The sequence below is a fragment of the Hypanus sabinus genome, chromosome 2 (genome assembly GCF_030144855.1).
Source record: "Hypanus sabinus isolate sHypSab1 chromosome 2, sHypSab1.hap1, whole genome shotgun sequence".
Classification (NCBI taxonomy): domain Eukaryota; kingdom Metazoa; phylum Chordata; class Chondrichthyes; order Myliobatiformes; family Dasyatidae; genus Hypanus; species Hypanus sabinus.
In genome coordinates this window covers 173,252,351-173,279,646 of record NC_082707.1, presented here as the reverse complement: position 1 = coordinate 173,279,646, position 27,296 = coordinate 173,252,351, and the positions used below count along the sequence as shown (strand labels likewise).

At 45.3% G+C, this 27,296-nt stretch overlaps 1 protein-coding gene across 1 annotated transcript; it reads left to right on the top strand.

Annotated features, from left to right (window-relative positions):
* Positions 1-718: 718 nt before the first annotated feature.
* Positions 719-26,500, top strand: im:7136021 (uncharacterized). Its single transcript, XM_059959470.1, has 5 exons — positions 719-766; positions 17,216-18,242; positions 20,474-20,689; positions 22,806-23,025; positions 24,849-26,500. Exons 2-5 carry the CDS (start codon positions 17,561-17,563, stop codon positions 25,057-25,059), a joined length of 1,329 nt encoding a protein of 442 aa, XP_059815453.1. The 5' UTR covers positions 719-766; positions 17,216-17,560; the 3' UTR covers positions 25,060-26,500.
* Positions 26,501-27,296: the final 796 nt, after the last annotated feature.

The following is a 27,296-nucleotide window of genomic DNA, read 5'->3' as shown; positions in this document are numbered from 1 at the left end:
TCCTGTAGAAAGGGAAGTCAGACAAGATTTCCTCTTCTCTTATTCCACTAAAAATGTATTCATCTTATAAAAGCAGGCAAGTTGAATGATAATCAAGCACAACATTCCAGCTAGAAATCCATGTTGGATTTAGTAAAGATCCACCTAGCCAACTAATTGAACGTCTGTCTCAATTTAACGAGCCTTTGTCTAACTCATCAGTCCTGAGTGCATTTCAGTGACTGAAATGTGAATTCCTGGTTATCTTTCTCCAAAGCACCAAACAATGAACAAGCTGTCTAAAATATAAAACATAAGAAACGTGCTTACTGGTGAGACAAACGAAACAAAGACTGGGTAAATTTTCCTGCAATAATTAAGCGGGCAGGCAATTTCTGACGAGGTCCAGGGTAGTCTGGTAACCCACATCAGCTTAGCCTGGTATCAGTGGGAGCTGACCGGGACGCGGGTGGGACAGGCGGCTGTTATTGCGAGCTGGGCTGTGCCAACGACCCGCCGACTGTTACGGCCACACGAAGTGGAGCCGTTAGCTAAGCCGCAGGATGAGCCATCACCGGCACCACAACTACCCCTCTCCCCATTACCGCCAAACCTTTCGGTCTCTACTCACCCGCACAACCCACACCCTCCATTTGTAAACGGGCACGATCGTTAGGAGCTTTCAAATCTGGGCTCTCGACGCCGATTGGTGCGCGTATCCATGACGTACTTTGCCCGCGACGAGACTCCGGCTGAAACCATTTCCATGCGTGAGCAGGTCTTCATGGTGCGTGCCTTTCTCTTAACGGCTATTTTATGTTTGTTTAAAATACTTTGCTTGTGTTCCTGTTAAAATTATTTTGAGGAAAGTGCAAGTGAAATCCATGGCTTTGGAAATATGAGCACAGACATAGAGCAAAAGCTGGAACATTTTGGACATTCAGTACTTGCAAAGGATTCTGATGTGATTAGTTATTAAATTGGTATATGAAGCTTAACTGATATAGAATGCTAGGCTTTTTGCCTAATGATAAGAGAGATATATGGACAATTAGGAGCAGCACACTCAAAATGCTAGAGGAGGGGGTCAGGCAATAGCAGTGAACAAACAGTGAACGTTTTGTGCGGAGACCCTTCATCAGGACTGGAAAGGAAGGTGAAGAAGCCAGAATAAAAAAGTGGGGTAGGGGAAGGAGTTCAAGATGGAAGGTCATCTGTCAAGCCAGGTGGGTGCGTGACAGTGATGAAGTAAGAAGAAGCAAGGAGGTAATAGGTGGAAAAGGTAAAGTACTGGAGAAAAAGGAACATGGGGAGGTGATAGGCAGGTGAGGAGAGTAGGAAGAAAGCCACAGTGGGGAATGGAAGAAGAAGGAAAGGGAAGGGAAAAATTACTGGAAGTTAGAGTAGTCATGCTATCAGATTAGAGCCTACCCAACCTTCAAGGAGAGGGTGCACTCTCCTATCAGATTACTTCTCCAGCACTCTGTATTTTCCACCTATTACCTCCCTACGCCTTGCTTCACCTATGACCTTCTAGATCGTACTCCTTCCCCTACCCTCCTATTCTGGCTTCTTCCCCCTTCCTTTACAATCCTGATGAAGGATCTCGGCCCAAAACGTCGACTGCTAATTCACTTTCACAGATGCTGCCTGGCCTCCAGCATTCTGTACGTGCTGCTCTGGATTTCCAGCAACTGCAGAATCTCTTGTGTTGTAGAAATAGGAGCAAACTATTCTGCCTCTGATCTGGTGCAGCACAATTTGTCTGCACAACCCTTATCCCCATATTTCTAGGCTTCTGTAATATTCAGATATCCCGTATCTTGGTGCAATCAAGATTTTGATATTCAAGAGAATGTTCAACACTATGAATGGATTTTGATTGAGTACATAAGGAAAACTTTTACAATAAGGGTCATACTAATTTAAGATAAACAAAGACCTCACATTCTGTCTGGGTAGCCACTAACCTGTTGGCATGAATATTGATTTCAACATATGGCAATTACCCCCCTTCTACCTTTTTTCATTCCCCATTTTGGTCACCGTCACCCACCTGCCCAACAACTCCCTCTGGTTCCCCTTCACCTTCCCTTACTTCCTTGGCTCATTGTCCTCTCTCTTATGTCTAACCAAACTTACAGAGGTTTTTGGGGAAGTTACCAGGAAAGTTGATGAAGGCACGGCAGTGGATGTTGTCTACGTGGACTTCAGCAAGGCATTTGACAGGGTCCCACATGGGAGGTTGGCCAAGAAGGTTCATTTGCTTGGGATTCAAGATGAGGCAGTAAATTGGGGATTAGACATTGGCTGGAGAAGCCAGAGTGTGATAGGAGATGGTTGCCTCTCTGACTGGAGGCCTGTGGCTAGTGGTGTGCTGTGTCCTTTATTGTTTGTCATCTATATCAGAATTAGATTTATAACTTAGCAGCAGCAGTTCAATGCAATACATAATATAGAAGAAAAAAAACACAAAATAAAATAATAATAAATAAGTAAATCAATTATAATATACTATACTGAATAGATTAAAAATCATACAAAAACAGAAATAATGTATATTTAAAAAGTGAGTTAGTGTCCAAGGATTCAATGTCCATTTAGGAATCGGATGGCAGAGGGGAAGAAGCTGTTGCTGAATCGCTGAGTGTGTGCCTTCAGGCTTCTACCTGATGATAACAGTGAGAAAAGGGCATGCCCTGGATGTGGGGGTCGTTAATAATGAACGCTTCCTGAAGATGTCCTGGGTACTTTGTAGGCAAGTACCCAAGATGGAGCTGACTAAATGTATGATTCTCTGCAGTTTCTTTCGGTCCAGGCATAGCTCCAGACCCCCTCCCCCAAACTAGACAGTGATGCAGCCTGTCGGAATGCTTTCCATGGTACATCTATAGAAGTTTTTGGGTGTATTCGTTGACATACCAAATCACTTCAGACTCCTAATGAAGTATAGCCGCTGTCTTGCCTTCTTTATAGTTGCATCAATGTGTTGGGACCAGGTTAGATCCTCAGAGATCTTGACAACCAGGAAACTGCTCACTCCCTTGGCATCCAATCCCTCTATGAGGATTGGTATGTGTTCCTTTGTCTTACCCTTCCTGAAGTCCACAATCTGCTCTTTTGTCTTACTGACGTTGAGTGCTAGATTGTTGCTGCGGCACCACTCCACTAGTTGGCATATCTCATTCCTGTACACCCTCTCGTCACCATCTATGATTCTACCAACAATGGTTGTATCGTCAGCAAATTTTCAGGTGGTATTTGAGCTATGCTTAGCCACATAGTCATGAGTATGTAGAGAGTAGAGCAGTGGGCTAAACACACACTCCTGAGGTACACCAGTGTTGACTGTCAGAGAGGAGGAGATCTTATCACTAATCCGCACAGATTGTGGTCTTCTGGTTATGAAGTTGATGATCCAATTACAGAGGGAGGTACAGAGGCCCAGGTTCTGCAACTTCTCAATCAGGATTGTGGGAATGATGGTATTAAATGCTGAGCTTTAGTTGATGAACAGCATCCTAACATAGGTGTTTGTGTTGTCCAGGTGGTCTAAAGCTGTGTGGAGAGCCATTGAGATTGTGTTTGCTGTTGACCTATTGTGGCGATAGAAAAATTGCAATGGGTCCAGGTCCTTACTGAGGCAGGAGTTCAGTGTAGTCATGAACAACCTCTCAAAGCATTTCATCACCATAGATGAGCGTGCTGCCGGGTATAAAGCAGTTCACATTATTCTTCTTAGGCACTGGTATAATTGTTGCCTTTTTGAAGCAAGTGGGAACTTATGCTTCAGTGATCTGGTTGATAATCTGGTTAACTGGATTAGCAAATTTGTGATGAAACCTAGATTAGTGGTGTAGTGGACAGTGAGGAATCTATCAGAGGGATCTGGACCAGCTGGAGAAATGGCTGAAAATGGCAGATGGAATTTAATCCAGACAAGTGTGAGCTTCCATTAAGATGGCAGCATGTATACATACAGCAGTCTCTTGGGGGCCAGCCAAAGGTGTTTCTGTTCTTGTTAAATGTGTTTCTATATCTAGAAAGACTATTCTTACAGCAGGTCCTCCGCATCAGTGAGCTGTTCATTGTTTGGAGTAGTCAGTTGGGATGTTGTAAGGGACGTCTGGCAGATCAGGGAAGGCATGTTGGCCCATTGGGCTGAGAGAGTCCTGTTGGGCCTTCAGGCCAGGGAGGCTGAGATGGGCTGTCCAGCCAAAGGATTTGAGCCGGGCTGTCGGACCCGGGGATTTGAGCCGGACCGTCGGACCCGGGGATTTGAGCCGGGCCGTCAGACCCGGGGATTTGAGCCGGACCGTCGGACCCGGGGATTTGAGCCGGGCCGTCAGACCCGGGGATTTGAGCCGGGTTGTCGGGCCCGGGGATGAGTTGGGCTGTCGGGACCTGGGGATTTGAGCCGGACCGTCGGACCTGGGGATTCGAGCCGGGCTGTCGGGACCCGGGGATTTGAGTCGGGCTGTCGGACCTGGGGATTTGAGTCGGGCTGTCGGACCTGGGGATTTGAGTCGGGCTGTCGGGACCCGGGGATTTGAGTCGGGCCGTCGGACCCGGGGATTTGAGTCGGGCCGTCGGACCCGGGGATTTGAGTCGGGCCGTCGGACCCGGGGATTTGAGCCGGGCCGTCGGACCCGGGGATTTGAGCCGGGCCGTCGGACCCGGGGATTTGAGCCGGGCCGTCGGACCCGGGGATTTGAGTCGGGCCGTCGGACCCGGGGATTTGAGCCGGGCCGTCGGGATCGGGGATTTGAGTCGGGCTGTCGGGCCCGGGGATTTGAGCCGGATTGTCAGGACCCGGGGATTTGAGTCGGGCTGTCGGACCCAGGGATTTGAGCCGGGCTGTCGGGACCCGGGGATTTGAGTCGGGCTGTCCGATCCGGGGATTTGAGCCGGGCTGTCGGACCTGGGGATTTGAGCCGGGCTGTCCGATCCGGGGATTTGAGCCGGGCTGTCGGGCCCGGGGATTTGAGTCGGGCTGTCGGGCCCGGGGATTTGAGTCGGGCTGTCGGGACCCGGGGATTTGAGCCGGGCTGTCGGGACCCGGGGATTTGAGCCGGGCTGTCGGACCCGGGGATTTGAGCCGGGCTGTCCGATCCGGGGATTTGAGCCGGGTTGTCGGACCTGGGGATTTGAGCCGGGTTGTCGGACCTGGGGATTTGAGCCGGGCTGTCAGGATCGGAGATTTGAGTCGGGTTGTCGGACCCGGGGATTTGAGTCGGGCTGTCGGACCCGTGGATTTGAGTCGGGCTGTCGGACCTGGGGATTTGAGCCGGGCTGTCGGGCCTGGGGATTTGAGCCGGGCCATTTGATCTGGGGATTCGTGCCGGGCTGTCGGGCCTGGGGATTTGAGCTGGGCCATTTGATCTGGGGATTCGTGCCGGGCTGTCGGGTTGCAGGAGGAGACGGATTGGATTCAGTAGAGCTGACCTGGGGTGGGGATCATGCTGCTGCCTGATACTTGGAGGCACCGGAGTTGGTGTCATTGTGTTGGCAAAAAGGCGGCATGTAGAGAAGCTGTGGGTGACTGTCTAAGACATTCCTTTTGCAATTGTGAGACTCTGTTGAACGTTGATTGCCACAGGCCTGCTTCCATTGTTTGGTGGTGAGCCAGGTGGTGAGATAGCAGTGTCGCCTCGTTTGTAGCGAGGATGAGGCCTCAGTTTTTAGGCTTGTGTTGTAGCATGGCTTCTGAACTTGGTTGGGGGGTGGCCTCACCCTTTGGTGCTGCCCTCCATTGTTGGATTGGTGAAATTACAGGCTGGACTGCTGGGAGCCATTAATTTGTGTGACGTATCTTTCAGGGTCTTGGACTAAAAATGTGTTTTCTTACGTGACTATTTTTTCCCCCTTTCTTGTTATTTTTGAACACATGTGTATATTTTTTTCACCTTGCCCCAAGGGATGCTGTCTCATCCAGCTGTATCCATGTCTGGTTTGAATGACAAACTTGATTTGAATTGATTTTGATTTGATTTGAGATGTTGCGCTTCAGTAGGACCAACCAGAGTAGGGCACTGAGGGGCGCTGTAGGACAAATGGATTGGGAATACAGGTTCATAATTCATTGAAGGTGGCATAACAAATCAATAGGGTCATAAAGAAAGCTTTTGGCAGATTGGCCTTCATAAATCAAAGTATTGATAACAGGAGATGGGATGTTATGTTGAAGTTGTATAAGACGTTGGTGAGGCCCAATTTGGAGTGTTCAATGCATTTTTGGTCACCTTCCTACAGGAAAGATATAAATAAGGTTGAAAGAGTGCAGAGAAAATTTACTAGAATGTTGCTGGGTCTAGAGGACCTGAGTTATAAGGAAAGACTGAATAGGTTAAGACTTTATTCCTTGGAACAAAGAAGATTGATGGGCAGATTTGATAGAGGTATACAAAATTACGAGGGAAATAGATAGGGTAAATACAAGCAGGCTTTTTCCACTGAGGTTGGGTGGGACTACAACTAGAGGTCATAAGTTAAGGGTGAAAGGTGAAAAGTTTAAAGGGAACATGAGGGGAAACTTCTTCACTCAGAGAGTGTGGAACAAGCTGCCAGTGCAAGTGGTGCATACGAGCTTGATTTCAATATTTAAGAGAAGTTTGGATAGATACATGGATGGTAAGGATATGTAGGGGTATAGTCCCAGAGCAGGTCGATGAGAGAAGGTAGTTTCAATGGTTAGGCACAGGCTAGAAGGGTCTGCTACTGTGCTGTATTTTTTTCTGGTTCTATGACTTAGATTTCATCCTCTTCAGCCCTTTATCTCTGACACCTATCAACTCCCAGCTTCTTACTTTCATCCTCCTCACCCACACCACCTCCGTCACCTGGTCTCGCTGTTGCCTGCTGGCTTGTATTCCTAATCCTTCCACCACCTCCTTATTCCTGGCTTTGGCCTCCTTGTCAGTCCTGCTGAAAGGTCTCAGCCTGAAGCATTGCCTGCTTATTCCCTTACATAGATGCTGTCTGCTTTGCCAAGTTCCTCCACCTTCTTGTGTGTGTTGCTCAAGATTTCTAGCATCTGCAAAATCTCCTGTGTTTACCGGGAAGAGAGATTTTTAAAAAATAAAACAAAACTTGAAATAATAGTGAAAGTAGATTTCGTTGTAATGATAATTTAGGAATTAAGCAAATGCTTGGAAATAAATAGGGAAGAGAGAACGGAGGAGTAGGCTATTTAGAAAACTCCAAGGGACAAAGGCATCCTACCTTTTACTCTTGTAGCAACACAAAAGGAAGTCATTGGATTCATCCCAGCTCCCGTCAGGTCAGGTTGGGTAGCAAACCTCTTAGCCCAATTTCCCTATTTTCTTTGTCATTGTAGTCTAACTTTTCTGTAGGAAAGTTAATTTTCCTAACTTTCCTGTTCAATGTATTTGAATATTTTGAGGGAGTGATGAAAGTGATTTATGAAGGGAGTGGAGGATATTTTCATGAATCTTAGGAAAGGTCACCTCATGGGATCCTTGGTGAGTTGGGAGGTGGATCCAAAAGTAGTTTGGTCATAATTGATAGAGATTAGTGGTAGAGTATTTAGGGTTTTTTCTATCTGATTGGAGGTATGTGACTAGTGATGCCCCACAAGAATCAATGTTGGGAATCAATGTTTGTAATAGATAATAATGATTTGGATGAAAATGGAGGTGGACTGATTTGTAATTTTGCAGAAAGTTGTCAAACAGTTAGCAGGGTATAGATCAGTTGAAAATTTGAGTAGAGAAATGGCAGAGGGAGTTTAATCTGGACAACTGTGAGATGATACATTTTGGGAGGTCAAATGCAAGAAGAAAGCACAGAGTAAATGGGGCATTGGTGTCCAGAGGGATCCTGGGTTGCAGTGATAACTCCCTGAAAGTGGCAACACAAGTGGATAGAGTAGTAAAGGAAGGATATGGTATGCTTGCCTTCATTGTGCATAAATCACATTAAAGCTTTATAAAACATTGGTTAGGCCACATTTGGAGTATTGTTTGGCATTCTGGTTATCACACTATAAGAAGGATATGAGGCTCTAGAAAGGGTGCAGAAAGTGTTCACCTGGCTGTTGCCTGGATGTCAACCATAAAGTTGGACAAACTTGGATTGTTTTCTCCTGAACATTGGAGGCTGAGAAGATGACTTCAGAGATTATATAAAATTATGAGAGGTGTAGAGAGAGTAGATAGTCAGTACTTTTCCCCACGTAGAAATATCAAGTAATCGAAGGGATAGGTGTAAAATGGGGGTGGGGGAGCAGGCGGAGTGTAGAGGAGATTTGTATGGCCATGGATTGGCCCTGGCTGTTGATCTCAGCTGCCCCAACAACCCAGGGCATATTGAAAACCCGGACTCCAGCGCCATCACCGTGTGTTCCAACGGCCATGGACACTTCAAAGTGATTGCGCAACCACCAACTGCGACTCCAGCCTTGAACTCCAGGCCGGGTCTTCACATGCTGCGATTGTGATTCCCGTCTCCCCTTCCCACACCACCACTCTGCCATCCCCTCTCCCTCAAATCCCATCGTCAGCTCCTGGGCCCTCAGAGGCTCCATCTTCCTCTCACCCCAACCCTTCCCTCTTCACTGACACTACCAGCCTCCCTCCCTCCTCTGATCCCATCTCTCATCCGTGCTGGGTTTTTACCATTCCCTCCGACCTTCAACTCTCTGAGGCAGAGCGCAATGTCCTCAGTAAGGGCCTCACCTTTGTCCCCCTTCGCCCACACCTCAGTGAGTTCTGCGTACGCCATGACGCTGAACTCTTCTTCTGCCGGCTCTGTCTCCAAGCTTACTTCTTTGACAAGGACTCTCCTACACCCACCGATGACCCCTTCTCCCGTCTTCAACCCTCCTCCTCTTCATGGACACCCCGCTCTGGTCTTCTGCCTGCTCTGGATCTCTTTATTGCTAATTGCCAACGGGACATTAACCGTCTTGACTTCACTACACCCTGTTCCAATTCCAACCTCACTCCTTCCGAACGCTCTGCTCTCCGCTCCCTCCGCACCAATCTCAACCTCACTATAAAACCTGCTGATAAGGGGGGAGCTGTTGTAGTCTGGCGTACTGACCTCTACCTGGCTGAGGCACAGCGACAGCTCTCTGATACCTCCTCTAATTTACCCCTTGATCATGATCCCACTAAGGAGCACCAGGCCACTGTCTCTGATACCATCACCAACCTTATCAGCTGTGGGGATCTCCCATCCACTGCTACCAACCTCATAGTTCCCACACCCCGCACTTTCCGTTTCTACCTCCTACCCAAGATCCATAAACCTGCCTGTCCAGGTAGACCTTTTGTGTCAGCTTGCTCCTGCCCCACTGAACTCATTTCTGCAAACCTTGACACTGTCTTATCCCCCCTTGTTCAATCTCTTCCCACCTATGTTCGTGACACTTCTCATGCTTTGAATTTTTTCAATGATTTTGAGTTCCCTGGTCCTCACCGCCTTATTTTCACCATGGATGTCAAGTCCCTATATACCTCCATCCCCCACTGAGATGGTCTCGAAGCTCTTCCCTTCTTTTTGGATTCCAGACCTAACCAATTTCCCTCTACCACCACTCTCCTCTGTCTAGCAGAATTAGTTCTTACTCTCAATAATTTCTCCTTTGGCTCCTCCCACTTCCTCCAAACCAAGGGTGTAGCCATGGGCACCTGTATGGGTCCCAGTTATGCTGCCTTTTTGTTGGCTTTGTGGAACAGTCCATGTTCCAAGTCTATACGGGTATCCATCCCCCTCTTTTCCTTCGCTACATCGACAACTGCATTGGCGCTGCCTCCTGCACGCATGCTGAGCTCGTTGACTTCATTAACTTTGCCTCCAACTTTCACCCTGCCCTCAAATTTACCTGGTCCATTTCTGACAACTCCCTCCCCCTTCTTGATCTTTCTGTCTCCATCTCTGGAGACGGCTTATCTACTGATATCTACTTTAAGCCTACAGACTCTCACAGCTACCTGGACTATTCCTCTGCCTACCCTGTCTCTTTCAAAAATGCTATCCCCTTCTCACAATTCCTCCGTCTCCACCGCATCTGCTCTCAGGATGAGGCTTTTCATTCCAGGACGAAGGAGATATCTTCCTTTTTTAAACAAAGGGGCTTCCCTTCTTCCACCATCAACTCTGCTCTCAAACGCATCTCTCCCATTTCCCGCACATCTGCCCTCACCCCATCTGCCCCGCCACCCCGCTCGTGATAGGGTTCCCCTTGTCCTCACCTACCACCCTACCAGTCTCCAGGTCCAACGTATAATTCTCCGTAACTTCCGCCATCTCCAATGGGATCCCACTACTAAACACATTTTTCCCTCCCCGCCTCTTTCTGCTTTTCGTAGGGATCGCTCCCTACGCGACTCCCTTGTCCTCTCGTCCCCCCATCCCTTCCTCCACCGTTGATGCACTCGTCATCCACATCTCCTCCATTTCCTGAACATCCACGCTCACCCCATATTCCCGATGCCTTAACAGTGATAGAGTTCCTCTTGTCCTTACCTACCAGCCCATGGGCCTCCGTGTCCAACACGTCATCCTCTGTAACTTCCGCCATCTCCAAAGGGATCCTACCAACAAACGTACCTTTACCTCACCCTTCCATCTCTCTGCTTTCTGCAGGGATCGCACTCTCCGTGATTCACTTGTCTGTTTGTCTCTCTCGGCACATCCCTGCAAGTGGCCAAAGAGTGACACCTGCCCATTCACCTCATAGCTTGCTGTAGTTTATTGTTTGATAAGAAATCAGAAGTAAATTCTGCTATAACAATAATGGTGTTTTAAATAACTTTGTTTATTTTGTTACTGCAATACTAAATGTTGTTTGGGGTATCCAGGGAGGGATAGCACCTCTGATGACGGGCTCGTCGAGCTCCATGTTTGGTCCCCACCCCACTCAGCTCTCACCTGTGGCTCCAAGTAACTGCATGTGACAGTGGCCGCTCCCTGCAACACCACTTTGACAGACGGGCTGAACCAGCTGAGGGTAGCTGGGAACCTGCAACCCCGGTGAGATGGGGATCTGCCTCCCTGGCATGCGACTGTGCGGATGAGAGCAACTGCAAGATCCAACGGCCAGGAAGGCGGTGCTGCAACACTTCGTGGAGAGCAAAGGGCATGACAGAGCACAGAAGACATCATGGCTATCCTCTGCAGCCAAGGAAGTCTCCATTCGTGACTTTTTTTTTACTGTTGGACCAACATTTTGAGGCTGAGAGAGTGGAACTGCCCCAGTGGAACGGTGTTTTCACTGTAAAACTCTTCCCGCACAGGTTACTTCATTGTCAGAAAAGACGGAAAAACAACACACAATGTTTAATAGCATACTGTTGTACAAGTGTCACTATACACACAATTGCCTGTCAATTTTTCGTGGTGAAAGCTACTAGCCTGTGTTCTTAAGAGACAATGGTGTCCCGTTACTGCAAGGAAGACAGCTTCATTTTTCCGCTTGTCAATTTCCAAAGTAATTTGTAGGTTATTTCTCATTTGTGATTGAATTCAACCTGTTTAAGAGAAATAGAGTTCCCTAGTTCATCAATTGTATTATATCCAATTCAAGTTATGGAAACATGCATTATAGCAGAACTACCCGTACTCTATATAATTGCATTAGATTTGTTCCAACCTTCTGGAATACAAGCTTTGTGTAGTACATTGCAGTCCATGGCGTTGATGTTAGGAATTCTGGAAGATAGAAGCTTGGATAGAATTCACAAAATGTATAGCTAGGGTGGTTTCCCAAGATCTAAGAACAACTCAACCTAACCAGATAAAAGCTTTCTGTGGTGACGCCATTTAAAATTCTAGGCTGCAAACCACAAGGTTCAGGGTCACATTTTGATCTCATTAATTTCTCCTGTGCTATTTCATTGGAGCCCCTCGGGCTGCATACTGACTCCCCTCTTTTACTCCCTGTACACCCATGACTATATCGCCACCCACAGCTCCAATCTGCTAATTAAATTTGTTGACGACACTACATTGATTGGCCTTATCTTAAACAACAACGAGGTGGCCTGCAGGGAAGAAGTCATCTCTCTGACACAGTGATGTCAAGAAAGCAACCTCTCCCTCAATGTCGCAAAAACGAAGGAGCTGGTTGTGGATTACGGGAGGAATGGAGATAGACTAACCCTTATTGACATCAATGGATCTGGGGTTGAGAGAGTAAACAGCTTCAAGTTCCTTGGCATCCACATCACCGAGGACCTCACGTAGTCTGTACACACCGGCTGTGTGATGAGAAAGGCACAACAGCACCTCTTTTACCTCAGACAGTTGAGGAAGTTTGGTTTGGGCCCCCAAATCTTAAGAACTTCCTGCAGGGGCACAATTGAGAGCATCCTGACTGGCTGCATCACTGCCTGGTGTGGGAACTGTACCTCCCTTAACTGCAGGACTCTGCAGAGAGTGGTGCGGACAGCCCAGCACATCTGTAGTTGTGAACTTCCCATGATTCAGGACATTTACAATGACAGGAGTGTAAAAAGGGCCCATGGGATCATTGGGGACCCAAGCCATCCCAACCACAATCTATTTCAGCATCCAGGAAGCAGTACTGCAGCATAAAAGCCAGGACCAACTTCTTCCACCAGGCCATCAGACCGATGAATTTGCACTGATTTGAATGTACTCTACATTGACTGTTCTATTTATTATAATTGCACATTACACATTTAGATGGAGACATAATGTAAAAATTTTTACACCTCGTGTGTGTGAAGGATGTAAGAAATGAAGTCAATTCAATTAAGTTCTATATTTTGTCTATAAATATCCAGGCTTGTGAACAATAGAATAAGATCAGGTTAGAAAGGAAAACAAATTAATTTGTTCACATTGCTTTGAGATGATATGGATTGTCCAATTTCGATTGATTGTAACGGTGTGCTACACGCAGTCGATGAGCTACGGTTGCAAAAGAGATTTATTCGAACTTTGCGGCCTCGCTTTAAAGCCTTCCTGATCCCGCCCTCCCTGGGCGGGAATGCTGTAGGGGGCGCGTATTCACAGTCCCGTCCCGCGCGCGGGCTTTTCCCCTTGCTGGTGAAGCAGGCTTGGCACCCTTTTTGGGACTGGCCTCAATGATTTGTGAGCCAGTTCGAGTGTGTTGGGAAGTGGGTCGCCACATAACCCCCCCCCCACCCCCAGAACCGGCGATACACCCCCCAATGTCCACAGTCTGGGCCGGACTCTGTTTGGGAGGTCTGCCTCTGCGCCGCGGTGCCGGAATCTCGACCGGCTGCGCCACGTCCAAATGGGCTGGTTTGAGTCGGTCCACTGTGAAAACCACCTCTCTCCCCCCAATGTCCAGTATGAATGTGGACCCGTTGTTTCTGATCACCGTAAACGGCCCCTCGTAGGGCCATTGTAGCGGTGCCCGATGCCCGCCCCGTCGTACAGAAACAAACTTACAGTTCTGCAGGTCTTTGGGTACGCAGGTTGGGTTCTGCCCATACTGCAAAGTGGGTATGGGGGCCAGGTTACCGAGCCTCTCGCGTAGTCTGCCCAGGACTGCTGCGGGTTCTTCCTCTTGCCCCCTTGGGGCTGGTATGAACTCCCCTGGGACGACCAGGGGTGCGCCGTACACCAACTCGGCCGACGAGGTGTGCAGATCTTTGGGCGCCGTGCAGATTCCGAGCAGGACCCAGGGAAGCTCGTCCACCCAGTTGGCTCCTCGCAGGCGGGCCATGAGAGCTGACTTCAGGTGACGGTGGAAACGCTCCACTAGTCCGTTCGACTGTGGGTGGTAGGCAGTTGTGTGGTGCAGCTGTGTCCCCAAAAGGCTGGAGGTGAACTGGGCGCCTCTGTCGGAGGTAATGTGGGCCGGTACACCAAAGCGAGATACCCAGGTTGCGATCAATGCCCGGGCGCAAGAATCGGAGGTGGTGTCGGTGAGCGGGACCGCCTCTGGCCATCTTGTGAACCAGTCCACGATAGGAGGTGCCGCACTCCGCGCAACACTGGCAGGGGGCCCACGATATCCACATGAATGTGGTTGTAACGCCGGTGGGTGGGGTGGAACTGCTGCGGCAGAGCTTTGGTGTGCCGCTGCACCTTGGCTGTTTAGCAGTGCGTGCACGTTTTGGCCCATTCACTGACCTGTTTGTGGAGTCCATGCCAAACGAACCTGCTGGAGACCATCTGGACAGTCGTCCGGATGGAGGGATGCGCCAAGTTATGAATGGAGTTGAAAATGCGCCAAGTTATGAATGGAGTTGAAAATGCGCCGCCGCCAGGCTGTCGGGACGACGGGATGGGGCTGGCCGGTGGCGACGTCACAGAGTAGGGTCCTCTCACCTGGGCCCACGGGGAGGTCCTGGAGCTGCAAACCGGAGACTGCGGTTCTGTAACTCGGAATCTCCTCATCCGCCTGCTGTGCCTCTGCCAGTGCCTCAAAGTCTACCCCTTGGGAAAGGGCATGAACGGTAGGGTGAGAGAGAGCGTCCGCCACGACATTGTCCTTTCCTGAGACATGCTGGACATCCGTCGTGTATTCAGAGATGTAGGACAGATGTCGCTGCTGGCGGGACGACCAGGGTTCTGACACCTTCGCGAACGCAAAGGTAAGTGGTTTGTGGTCCATGAAGGCGGTGAAGGGCCGACCTTCTAGGAAGTACCTGAAATGCCGGATTGCCAGGTAGAGCGCCAACAGTTCCCAGTCGAAAGCACTGTACTTGAGCTCGGGTGGCCGCAGGTGTTTGCTGAAAAACGCCAGGGGTTGCCAGTGACCCTCGATGAGTTGTTCCAGCACCCCACTGACTGCCGTGTTAGATGCGTCCACTGTGAGGGCGGTAGGGACGTCTGTTCTGGGGTGCACTAGCATTGCGGCGTTTGCCAAGGCTTCTTTGGTTCTAATGAAAGCGGCGACGGACTCCTCGTCCCAGGTAATGTCCTTGCCCTTACCCGACATCAGGGCGAACAGGGGGCGCATAATTTAGGCAGCTGAAGGGAGGAAGCGGTGGTAGAAATTGACCATACCTACGAATTCCTGAAGGCCTTTGATTGTGGTGGGTCGGGGAAAATGGCGGACCGCGTCTACTTTAGTGGGCAGAGGGGTTGCCCCGTCTTTACTAATCCTGTGGCCCAGGAAGTCGATAGTGTCGAGCCCAAACTGGCATTTGGCTGGGTTGATTGTCAGGCCGTATTCACTCAGTCGGGCGTAGAGTTGACGGAGGTGGGACAGATGCTCCTGACGACTGCTGCTGGCTATGAGGATGTCATCCAAATAGATGAAAGCGAAGTCCAGGTTGCATCCCACAGTGTCCATTAACTGCTGAAACATCTGTGCGGCATTCTTTAGGCTGAACGGCATGCGGAGGAATTCAAAAAGGCCGAAAGGGGTGATGAGTGCCGTTTTGGGGACGTCGTCCGGATACCATCCGGATTTGATGGTATCCCCGGATGAGGTTTACCTTGTAGAAGATCCGTGCGCCGTGCAGGTTTGCTGCAAAGTCTTGAATGTGCGGCACAGGGTAGCGGTCCGGTGTGGTAGCCTTGTTCAGCCTGTGGTAGTCGCCGCATGGTCTCCAGCCCCCTGTTGCTTTGGGCACCATGTGCAGGGGGGAGGCCCATGGGCTGTCGGACCGCCGTATGATCCCCAATTCCTCCATCCTTTTGAACTCCTCCTTCGCCAGTCGGAGCTTGTCCGGGGGAAGCCTTCGAGCACGGGCGTGGAGGGGTGGTCCCTGTGTCGGGATGTGGTGCTGTACGCCGTGTCTGGGCATGGCTGCCGTGAACTGCGGTGCCAAAACCGATGGGAAATCCGCCAGGACTCTGGTGAAGTCGTTGTCGGACAGGGTGATGGAGTCTAGGTGTGGGGCTGGCAACTGGGCTTCACCTAGGGAGAACGTTTGAAAGGTCTCGGCGTGGACCAGTCTCTTCCCTTGCAGATCGACCAGCAGGCTGTGAGCCCACAAAAAATCCACACTCAGAAGCAGTTGGGCTACAGCGGCCAGTGTGAAGTCCCACGTGAACCGGCTGGAGCCGAACTGTAGCTGCACCCCATAGGTCCTTACTGTGCTGCCGTTTGCGGCCCTCAGGGTGGGACCCGGTGCCCTGTTGCGGGTGTCGTAACTCGTCGGAGGTAAGATGCTGATCTCGGCTCCGGTGTCAACCAAAAAGCGGCGTTCCAACTGCTTGTCCCAGACGTACAGGAGGCTATCCCGATGGCCAGCAGCTGTAGCCATCAGCGGCGGCTGGCCTTGGCATTTCCCGGGAACTTACAGGGCAGGCTACAGCGGCGGGCTTCTGCGCCCCACCGCTGGTGGTAGAAGCAGCATTGTTCGTTGGTCTCCTCACCCCTCCCTCTGGGGTTAGCGGGCTCTGCAGCTGAGCCTGGACTGGTTTGCTGCTGGGAGAGTGGTCTGGTGATCTGTGCGACGGACGCCCCACTCGCCTTCTTGGCTTTCCACAGCAAGTCCGCTCGGGCCGCCACCTTCCGGGGGTCACTGAAATCCGCGTCGGACAGCAGCAGGCATATGTCCTCGGGCAGCTGCTCCAGGAATGACTGCTCAAACATGAGGCAGGGCTTGTGTCCTCCGGCCAGGGACAGCATCTCGTTCATCAAAGCCGATGGCGGTCTGTCTCCCAAACCATCCAGGTGCAGTAAACGGGCAGCTCGCTCGCGCTGTGAGAGTCCGAAAGTCCTTATGAGCAGGGCTTTGAATTCCGTGTATTTGCTGTCCACTGGGGGAGACTGTATGAACTCCTCAACCTAGGCGGCTGTTTCCTGGTCGAGGGAGCTCACCACGTAGTAGTAACGTGTGTCCTCCGAGGTTATCTGCCGAATGTGGAATTGGGCTTCTGCTTGCTGGAACCATAGGTGAGGTTGCAGCGTCCAGAAGCTTGGCAGTTTGAACGAAACTGCATGAACAGATGCGGTGTCGTTCATTGCCTGTCCAAATATCGTTTGGGCTGTCGGGGTCACCAATTGTAACGGTGTGCTACACGCAGCGCTGAAATAATGACACGTAGTCGATAAGCTGCAGTTGCAAAAGAGATTTATTCGAACTTCGCGGCCTCGCTTTAAAGCCTTCCTGATCCCGCCCGGGGAGGGCGGGACTGCTGTAGGGGGCGCGTATTCACAGTCCCGTCCTGCGCGCGGGCTTTTCCCCTTGCTGGTGAAGCAGACTTGGCGCCCTCAATGCTGGCACACGCCACTTGTGAGCCGGTTCGAGTGCGCTGGGAAGTGGGTCGCCACAGATTGTCCAATTTCGATTGAATTATTTTTTTCTTTTAACAGTGGGCTGATATTCCTAAAGAAATTGGTAGATCTTCATTCGGAAAGAGACGATAATCTGAAAAGGTTTCATCTTTATGTTTCCAGAAAGTCTCCAAGTTGCTCCAAGACAAACAAACGAACTTGAATATGCCAAAAAAGTATGAAATCAACAGCGATGTTTTTTTTGACAGAATTTTCTAGGGAATATAGTGCATTTGCTACTAGATAGAAACGTAAACATAAAATGTACTGAATATTACCAGTAATACACTGAAGAGTTAATATCAAGCACTGAAGTAAAGACTTGCAGTGGGTATCTCACTCCTCACAGAGAAAAATTGGATGCAGAGTTAAGACTTCACAAATATGGCAAAAATAGGTCAACAATGGTTAAACCTACCTCAGGATATATTGTTGGAAGTATTCAGATATCTTACATTTGAAGAAAAGGCTAATGTTCGTGCAACCTGCAAATATTTGCAACAATTGATTGACCACCCTACTTTATGGCTGAACAAAACAATTGTCCTCAAAAGTTTACAAAACTGCAACTCGTGTTTTTGGACTACACTTCGAAAAAGGAGAATAAGATCTCTGCTGATCAGGGAAGCGACTCCAAAGCAATTGCAGAGGATGGTGAATTTGATTCCGAACCTGGCTGCTGTTTCTATGGATGTGAAAGTGAACGTGGAAAGACTGCGCGCTCTGAGACCCTTGGCAAACTTACACACGCTGCAGCTGAATAATAGTTCATTAAAGCTCGACCAGGAGCTGCTCAGGGAGGTGGTAAACTTCAAACAATTGACAACCTTGGGTTTATGTTCTCTGGTGTCTGGCCACAGCAGTTCTCTGTGCCTCCTCGCAGAATTAAAAAAGTTGCAATCTTTGACACTCCACGCGAGGCAGAAGAGCCCTTCTTTGTCAGCTATTCAGTATATTTTGTTCCGGTTGCCAAAACTGAGAGAGCTATCGTTGAGTTCAGTGGACACATGGGAAAACTTATCATTGTGCTTTACAGCACCAGAAAGGAAGACCCCTGAAGAGGCAGGTATGGAAAAGAGCACCGATCGTTCTGATAATTGTATGATATTCTGAAGTATGCCATCTGTAGACATGAGCATCACATTACAGATTTCACTCACTTAAAAACGCAGACCAATTGGGAAAAATAAATCTAGATGATTTTTTTCCCCACCTCCTTAAGCAATCTTCTATATGAACAGCAATAAAAACGTTTGGAAAATTAGAACAAAGGAACATTTTTTTTCCATTTATAAATATAAACATGAAGGATTATGTTTGCAGACTAAGGAAGCAAAATAGAATGATAGTAAATTACAACTCTTTATCAGTCCATGTAGAATGACAGAAATCGAGTTGGTAATGTGTTTAAACCTGTATCTTTCAGGCAGCCTATCTTTTAAAATCTTCATTAAGTTGGCTCTTTCAACCACAACTAAACATCAGCAGACTTTACTTAGTGATACAGCGCAGGGTAGGTAGAGTGGAGGGTAGATAGAGCGAGGGGTAGGAAGAGCATAGGGTAGCCCCAACAAACCTGAATAACTCTCACCTAATCACGGGACAATTTGCAATGACCAATTAATCTGCCTGGTATGTCTTTGAACCAGAGCACCCAGAGAAGACCCATGCGTTCATGGGGGGGACATACAGACTTCTTACCGGTGGTGTCAGAAGTGAACTCTGAACTCTGGAATGTGTAACCACCGTGCTCCTGTGATACCCCTTGGCTAAACTGGATCATATTCTATTGTCAAAAGGAGCCATGAGGGTCATGCTGGCTAGCAATAAAAACATTTCCCTAAACAGGTTTCTGACCTTTATCTGGCATCATAATGTTCTTAACAACTCACGATTACTGAACTGAGATTTTGGTCATAGTACATTATTAATTGTTATCCTTGCCACAGTTATTATTAAACCTGTTAACCACACTATGCTGCTCCAATGGGAACCCCTAGGTTCTGTCCTTGTGTTTCAGTACAGTGATAAAGCATCTCCAGCAAAGACCATTATTCATAGGAGCAGAATTAGACAATTCAGCTCTGCAATTCAATCATGGCTAATTTATTATCCCTCTCAACCCTATTCTCTTGCCTTCTTCTGGTAACCTTTAACACCCTTGCTAATTAAGAACCTATGAACCTCAACTTTAAATATACCCATTGATTTGGCCTCTGCAGCCACCTATGGTAATGAATTTTACAGATTCATCACCCTCTGATTGAAGAAATTCCTCTTTGTTCATGTCCTTGTACTTTGAGGCTGCCCTCTTGTCCTATACTTGCTCACTATAGGAAACATCCTCTGCATGTTAACTTTATCTAGGCCTTTCAATAGTTGATAGGTTTCAATGAGATTCTATTAAACTCCAGTGACTACAGGCTCAGAGCCATTCAACGCTCCTCATACATTAACCCTTTCATTCCCAGGATCATTCTCATGAGCCTCCTCTGGACCCTCTCATGTGCTAGCACATCCTGTGTTAGAAAAACTGCTGACGATACTCCAAGTGTAGCAGGACGTGTCTGTTTACACTGATGTGTTGGTATTGAATGTACAGGTGAAGTTAATACATTTGAACGGTGGCAGCCGAATGATATAAATCAACTGCTGAAGCACGTCCACTCAGTGGCTACCTTGTTAGGTATACCTGAGCACCTCATTCATGCAGATATCTAACCAGTCAATCATGTGGCAGCAGCTTAATGCATAAAAGCATGCAGACATGGTCAAGAGGTTTAGTTGTTGTTCAGACCAAACATCAGAATGGGAAAGTAATGTGATTTAAGTGACTTTGACCGTTGATGTCAGACAGGGTGGTTTGAGTAATTCGGAAACTGCTGATCTGGGATTTTCACACACAGCAGTTTCTAGAGTGTATTGAGAATAGTAGAAAAAATATCCGTGAGTGGCAGTTCTGTGGGTGAAAACACCTTGTTAATGAGAGAGGTCAGAGGAGAATGGCCGGACTGGTTCCTGCTGACAGAAAGGCGACAGTAACTCAAATAACTACGTTACAACAGTGATATGCATGAACGCACAACACGTTGAACCTTGAAGTGGATGGGCGACAGCAGCAGAAGACCATGAACATACACTCATTGGCCACTCTATTAGGTACAGGAGGTATGTAATAAAGTGGCCACTGAGTGTATATGATATTGTGAAAACTGCTGTGAGAATCTAAGAGTTTAATGTAATTTTGAAAACAATATAGTAATGGTGATTGCAAAAGTTAAATATTTGTTCTTCCAGGTGGTTTGGAATCTCACTGCATCGCACAGCTTCAATTGGAGAAGCTGAGCCTTTTGCACAGCGCAAATGGTCCACTGTCTAGGAAAGCTCTCAAGCAACTTTCGAATGTTCAGAGCCTTTCTGTGAGCCTTACCAAGTCCTGTGTTTCACGGAACACCGATTTTGTACATAGCATGCTGGGGGGCCTGCCAAATATTACTGAATTAGAACTGTCCTGTAAGTACTTTTTTGCCTATGGATTTGACTAATGTAGCAGTTTCATTTTTCTTTTGTAAGGAATCTGTTTAAGAACTGTCAGTTCGCAGCTAAATGAAGGAGGGAGGTTTGACCCAGTGCACTAGAGTGAAGGATGGAACAGACAGAGAGGTTTATTTTGTTGACAAAGAGCACGATACTCTTGCCACTGTCATTGGAGGTAGAGGTCACAAAGTCTAGTTTTTAAGTTAACTTTACATTAGAGTGAAGGAAGCAGTAATTTCTCTTTGTTGCAGGAATTGTGAGCAGCTTTGGGAGGTAAGGTGTGGAATCAGTAGTACCCTACATGATCCAACCAGGTCCAGCAGTGAGTTGTTAGCTCAATTGTTTATTGGACCTGCATTCTTTGATCTCAAAGGACTGGGAAGGATGGCTATATTTTGAGTAATAACTTTATTGGGGAACAAAGATGGAAGTTAAAGTATGCTTGAATTGACTAGATATTGCAGAAATATCAGGGTTTCATCTTTAGCTATCCAGTCATACTCTGAACAACATTTGCCTTCTTGCATCTTTAATCTCTGTATTTCCCTCAGCAATGTATCCTTGCACCCCCTTCTATTTTATGATGACGTTTTGCTCCTCAGTAACCTCATCCAAGAGTCCTGACTAACCGGTAATTTTCAACGAAATTGAGATCAGCCGATATTACTTTGCCTGATTCACACTGTCTGATTCGCCATCTTTCTTTCTGCTTGCTGACCTTATTCCCTTCCATTTGATCCACAGCATGAGTTTAAAACAGCCTTCCTTGTTTTAAAATCCCCCCCTATACTGCTGTGCCTCTTTTATTTTCAGCTTTTCCAGTCTTTCAGCCCACCAAGGTACCCCGATTCCATCATTTCTGGTCTCTTCAGCATCCTTAACATTAATTGCTTTATCATTGATTGTCTTCTCTCCAGCTGTCATGAGTCCCTTTCAAACGCTGAGTCGCTACTTCACTCTTGAGTTTAGAATCTGCCATTATGATGCGTTCTGAGCCATTTCATGCCTAAACAGATTGGTGTGAAATTTTTTGGTAATATTTCTGTCGGGATGGCAGGGTGGAGGTAAGTCTACCAAAGGAGGTGTAAGGTGCTCCTTCCCACTGCTAGCCTGCAGCTCACCCTTGGGCAAGGTGTAGTAGTTGCTTCTGTAGAAAAATTTGACAAGAACAATTATGGTCATGGAAAGGCCACGATTGCCTATGTCATACGACATGGCATGTAATGAACGAACAAATATTTCTGAAAAGCACTTTGGTATGTTTTGCGACAAAGAATTTACTCAATACAAACAGAAGCTGCTTACTGTGATTCTAATTGTAGCTCAGTGGAGTCACAGAACTACAAGAACAGAAATGTTAGCTCTGTTTCTCATGACTAACTGATTATTTCCTGTTTATCTTCTAGATTTGCAGCATCAAATCTTTTAAAACTTTTAAAACATTAATTAAAGACTTCTAAAAAAATTTCATTGATTCTACAGACTAATAGACGTGTAAATATTTCAAAGTGGCATACCTCTAGCTTGCAGGCAAGCCTCGTTAAAATGCTGAAGAAAGTATGTAACTTAGAAGAAGATATTTCACTTTAGAACCTCTGAAAAGCATTATTTTAACAGTGTAATTTGAAATATTTAATAAACATTTACATGGCTTCTCAATGGAGGTTGCAAAGGGAGAAAGGTACTTCACAAACACATGAAAACTAATGGGGTGACCATGAAATTTTAAAATGTAATTTCTAGTAGATGGGGCCTTGGCTTTTGAAATCTCAGCCGGCAATAGTAGACTGTACTCGACTTAACTTCTAAATCCTGGTATTATGCTTGAACCTAGAACCTTTTAAATGTTATCAAGTGATCTGATTTCAATAGTAGTTAATTTTCTTGTTGGATATTCATAATTTTTTCTAAACACGAATATCAGTGAGATATTAAGCATCCCAGTATTTTATTGAATAATAAAATTTAAGAATGATAAAGGCATTATAGTTCAGTTAATCATTCTTTGGCTGTTAACTTTTCTTGATACATGTGAGAAGTACGACTTTGAAGGAAGATTCATCTGTATTTCATTTCTGTGTTAAATTGTCAGGGAATGGACCTTTTGGTGAATTTGTGAGCATTTTACCTTCGAACCTCATAAGAATCGATTTGGTAAACGCAAGTCTTTCAGATGCCGATGTGCAGCTTCTTTCTGATTCTTCAGGAAAATCTCTGAAACATCTGGGCTTGATGCTCTGCAGTGGTATTACTGAAACAATGTTAAAGCAACTGCCCAAACAGTTTCCTTACTTGCAGACCCTTGACCTGAGGTAAATTACAATATATCTGTATTAATTGATGCAAAATGCAAGGTCTTTTTAAAAATTTATTTTTGGGATCCAAGTATTGCCTAATGCCGATTGCCCTTGAGGAGTTGGTGGTGGAACACCACTTTGAATCACTGCCATTCTTATGGAAGAGATACTCCAATAGTGTTGATGGGAAGCAGTTCCAGTAATATAATTATTTAGTTATATTTCCAAGTCTGGTTGGTGCAAAACAGAGGTGCAAGGTTTCATATTTTATGCATATCTCTAAGAATGGTGCAATCATAACTTCTCCACCTTGTGGCATGGTACATGGAGACCAGATATAATCCTCAACAATGCTTAAATGTTAACTTTTAAATTTTTTTGAAAAATAAAAATATATTTGTTAATGACAGTTCTTTTATGGACAGCCTGAGGTAAGTGAGACTTGTCCATTTCTCTTGGAAAGCTGCAATCAGGATTTAAAGTGGGAAAAGGTGCTGTACTTTTAAACGTTTTTGTTTAGCTGTGGATACTTGGTACCCTTTAAATGGACTACTTGAAGATTGATTTACACAGGTACAGTATGTATGAGTGTAAATTAAATTTTAGATACTTGACTGCTAGTTTCCTGATTTTTGTGAGAAAAAAGGCAGAACATACTCTTAATCATTATCACTGTTTGAAAAGCCAAAGCACAGAGAGCGAGTTAATAAAAAGTCTCTTGCTACAAACACAAGAGTGTAGATATAATAGTGCAAAACAAGTGCAAACAGTAATATCAGCAGCTAGTCAGTCCTCCAGAAATCACCTTAAAATTTTTGTGGAATTATAAAAAATATTTCTGTCTTGAAAAAGGCCACTATGTCAGAGCAGGTTTACAAAGGCCTTCCTCCGATTTTTAAATCTTCCCAATACTATGCCTGTAGATGTGCAGGTTACAACTCTTTAACTCTCATCCTTTTAACAATTACCTTAATCCCTTGCCCCCGTGGGTTTTCTTGTACGGAAATTTGTTTTATTTATTGTATTAAGAGTATTTATTGTATTAAAAGTGCATAACAGACCCTCCTGGTCACTGGGCCAAGTCACCCAGCAAGCCACTGATTTAATCCTAGCCAAATCACATGATATTTTGCAATGACCAGTTAACCAACTAACCAATCAGAGGAAACCCACATGTACAAGGAAAGAGTGTACAAATTTTCTTACAGAGGATGCCAGGAATGAACTCTAGTGTAAAAGTATCATGCTGCTAGCTACTGTGGCATCTGTTTTTTAATGTAATCATTAGAGAATTTGATAAGGTCCTTGGGTCATTAATATAAACCCACTTAGGCCTTCTTTACATTTTTAGTAATGTATTTTATTATTAGTTTCTCATTATTTAGTTATATTTTTATTTATTAGGTGAAAGTGTGGTGCATAAAAAATGCAGATTTGACTTTGAATTTGAGACTTATTGTAACAAAATAAACTAGTTTTGATCACCTGCAAGTGGAAAAGAACCATTCAAATATTTTTCTCCTTTCAGTCCTGCTTTCTGTTCTTTCTGCTCCCCAAATCTTTTGTGGCTACAGTCTCTTGATGTTTTTAGCATGATGAATCTAAGGCAAATTTACTAGATCAAAAAGTCTCTTCTCCATTATTTTTATGCCTGTAAGTAAATTATTGGGAGTAATTTCACCTACAGTGTTCATAGAATGAGATTTATCTCGTTTTTTTGGAAGTACTTTATTAAGTATTTGTTTAACTACACAAACGAATGTTAAGTTTTGAATTTTTCAAAGTTCCACCAAATACATAATAAAGTGCATTATTTTAACCCTCCCAATTTCTTACAGCGGATATAGGTTGCTGAATCAAGGAATTTTGTTTGGCTTAGTGGAGATGTCATTTCTAAAGGAAATTGTAATTTCTAACGATCCACATCTAATGGACATAATGACAAAGCAATTTCGGGCTTTAACTGACAACAGAGTGCATCTGACCCAGAAGAGCAGAAGAAATTGCAAAGGATGTGATTGCATATTTTATTCTCAGTTTTTGGGTTGAAGAATGGGAGAATATTGTTGGGCATGATAAATATGTAAGCTTGGTTGTGCACTGTAAAAGATGGTAATCAAGATGGGTCCACCTTGACAACTTTCCTTCTAAACGTCTGGGTGATCTAGTGGCAAATGTGCAAAATTTGCAGAAAAGCAGTGCTAAATAGAAAATTTCAAGTTAGAAAATATGTAGATCAAGTCAGAAGAATGGAGCAAGATTTGAATAATGTATTCTATATTTGGTATTCTAAATTATACATTTTGAAGAAGAGAAATCTTGCTCTGAAATCAGAAGTAAGCATATTTAGGACCAATGTGTTTCGCATTAAGAAAGCAGGTTGTCAGATTTTTATAATGATTTTGTTCATGTTTATGAATGTGTACTTTTATTTGATGTAAATAGAGTTGATAACATTTTGTGGAGATTATCTGAAAATTGCTCATTTATCCATAGAAGACCAAAAAGTTTTTTTTCTATTCAGCAGAAAGAACTCTGAGAGAGATCATATACTTTTGCTTACATATTGTTTTTAACAAAGTTTAGACTTGTTCCTTGTGGTACTTTTAATGGTCATTGTTATGCATCGAAGTGATGGAGGATTTAGTAGAGTTTGAAATAATGTAGGTGACTGACAAAATAGCTTCATGTTTATCTTAACATGTTTGCTACAAACTGGCCAATGATCATGTTGAATGTCATGGGTAATTTACTTTCCTTCATTAATGTGACCATATTTTAACAAGGAATGATGGTTTTAAAAGGGCATTTTAAAATACAGTTGCAGGAAACTTCAAGATACAAGCTTGTATTACTTCTCAGATTTTGACTTCTTGGTGTCTCCCATTGAATGTCTGTAAAGATACACTTCACAGATTGTTCTACATATGAATAAAAAATGGTCTGTTGAATCAATGATGCTGTTGGCCGTATGCTAGGACCCATGGAATAAAGGGTCAGGTATAAAATAACAGAAAGGATAAATCCGTTTTTTCTTATACAATTTGAGTAGATACTTTCAAAGCCAGTAAAAATAACATTGTACTGGAGCTATGAAAATATTCTGCATTGTTAAATTAAAAGTTATGATTCTGACTTACTAATTGTTTCGGTTAAAATTGTATTGATTAAAGAATGCATCTTATGCCTCATTGTCAAATTTACTACAATGCTCTTCTGTATGGAATGTGCTAACTTTATTGCTTTTGTTTGGAGCAAATCTCCTTCATTTACAAATAAACCTGTCCTAATACTGTTTTTCCTGCACTATATACTATTCCTCCACAAGAGGGCAGGCACACCACTCTACATTGAAACTGGCTAAGTTTTGATAAAGTGACCTATCCTTTGAAAACTTTCTCCATTGGATGGTAACTGATACTGGCTGAGATTAAAAGGTTGGAGGTATGATAATATTGTGCCTATGAATTGCTGCTCCATAATCATAACAGTTGGCGCTCTTACTAAAATATTTATTAATTTATGATAGTCAAAGAAGAATTACATTTTTGACACAAGGTGATGTTATTGCTCTTCTCCACCTTGCAAAGAGCCAGCTAACCGCTGCTTTAATAATTCATTTCCCTATACTGGTAGTTTATTCCACTGATCGATCAGTGTAGGCACCTTGGTTAGCTGAGACAAGTTGGGCCAAAAGTCCCATTTTTGTGCTGTATAATATTGTAATTCTGAGTCTATAACTATAACTTGTTCTTTTAAAACAAGTTGTTATCACTAATGGTGAATACCTTTGGATGATAAATTAACTGTTGTTTTCTGTTTTCTCAGAGGCCACAAGTCTCTCTCATTTTTTTCTAGACTCCCATGATCTTGATGAGTTGCTTACAAGCCAAGTCATTGAGTATATTTAAAGATGAGGTTGATAGGTTTTTGATTAATCATGATGTCAAAGGTTATGGGGAGAAAGCAGAAGAATGGGGTTGAGAGGATTAATTAATCAGCCATGATGGAATAGCAGAGCAGGTTTGATTGGCTGAATGGCCTAATTCTGCTCCTATGCCTTGTGGTCTACTTGCAATCTATTTTAAATGATGAAGAAGCAAGTGACAGTTAGCTTTATACCTACTCTGACATGTGTTACTTTGAGTAACACCTTTTACCTTTTTTTTGTTATTTTACTCAATTACATTCATTAAAATATGATCTCTGCTTCAAGCAGACTATACCAATGATTAAGAAGAACATAGTAACCTGCCTCAGTGACTATTGTCTAGTAGCACTTACGC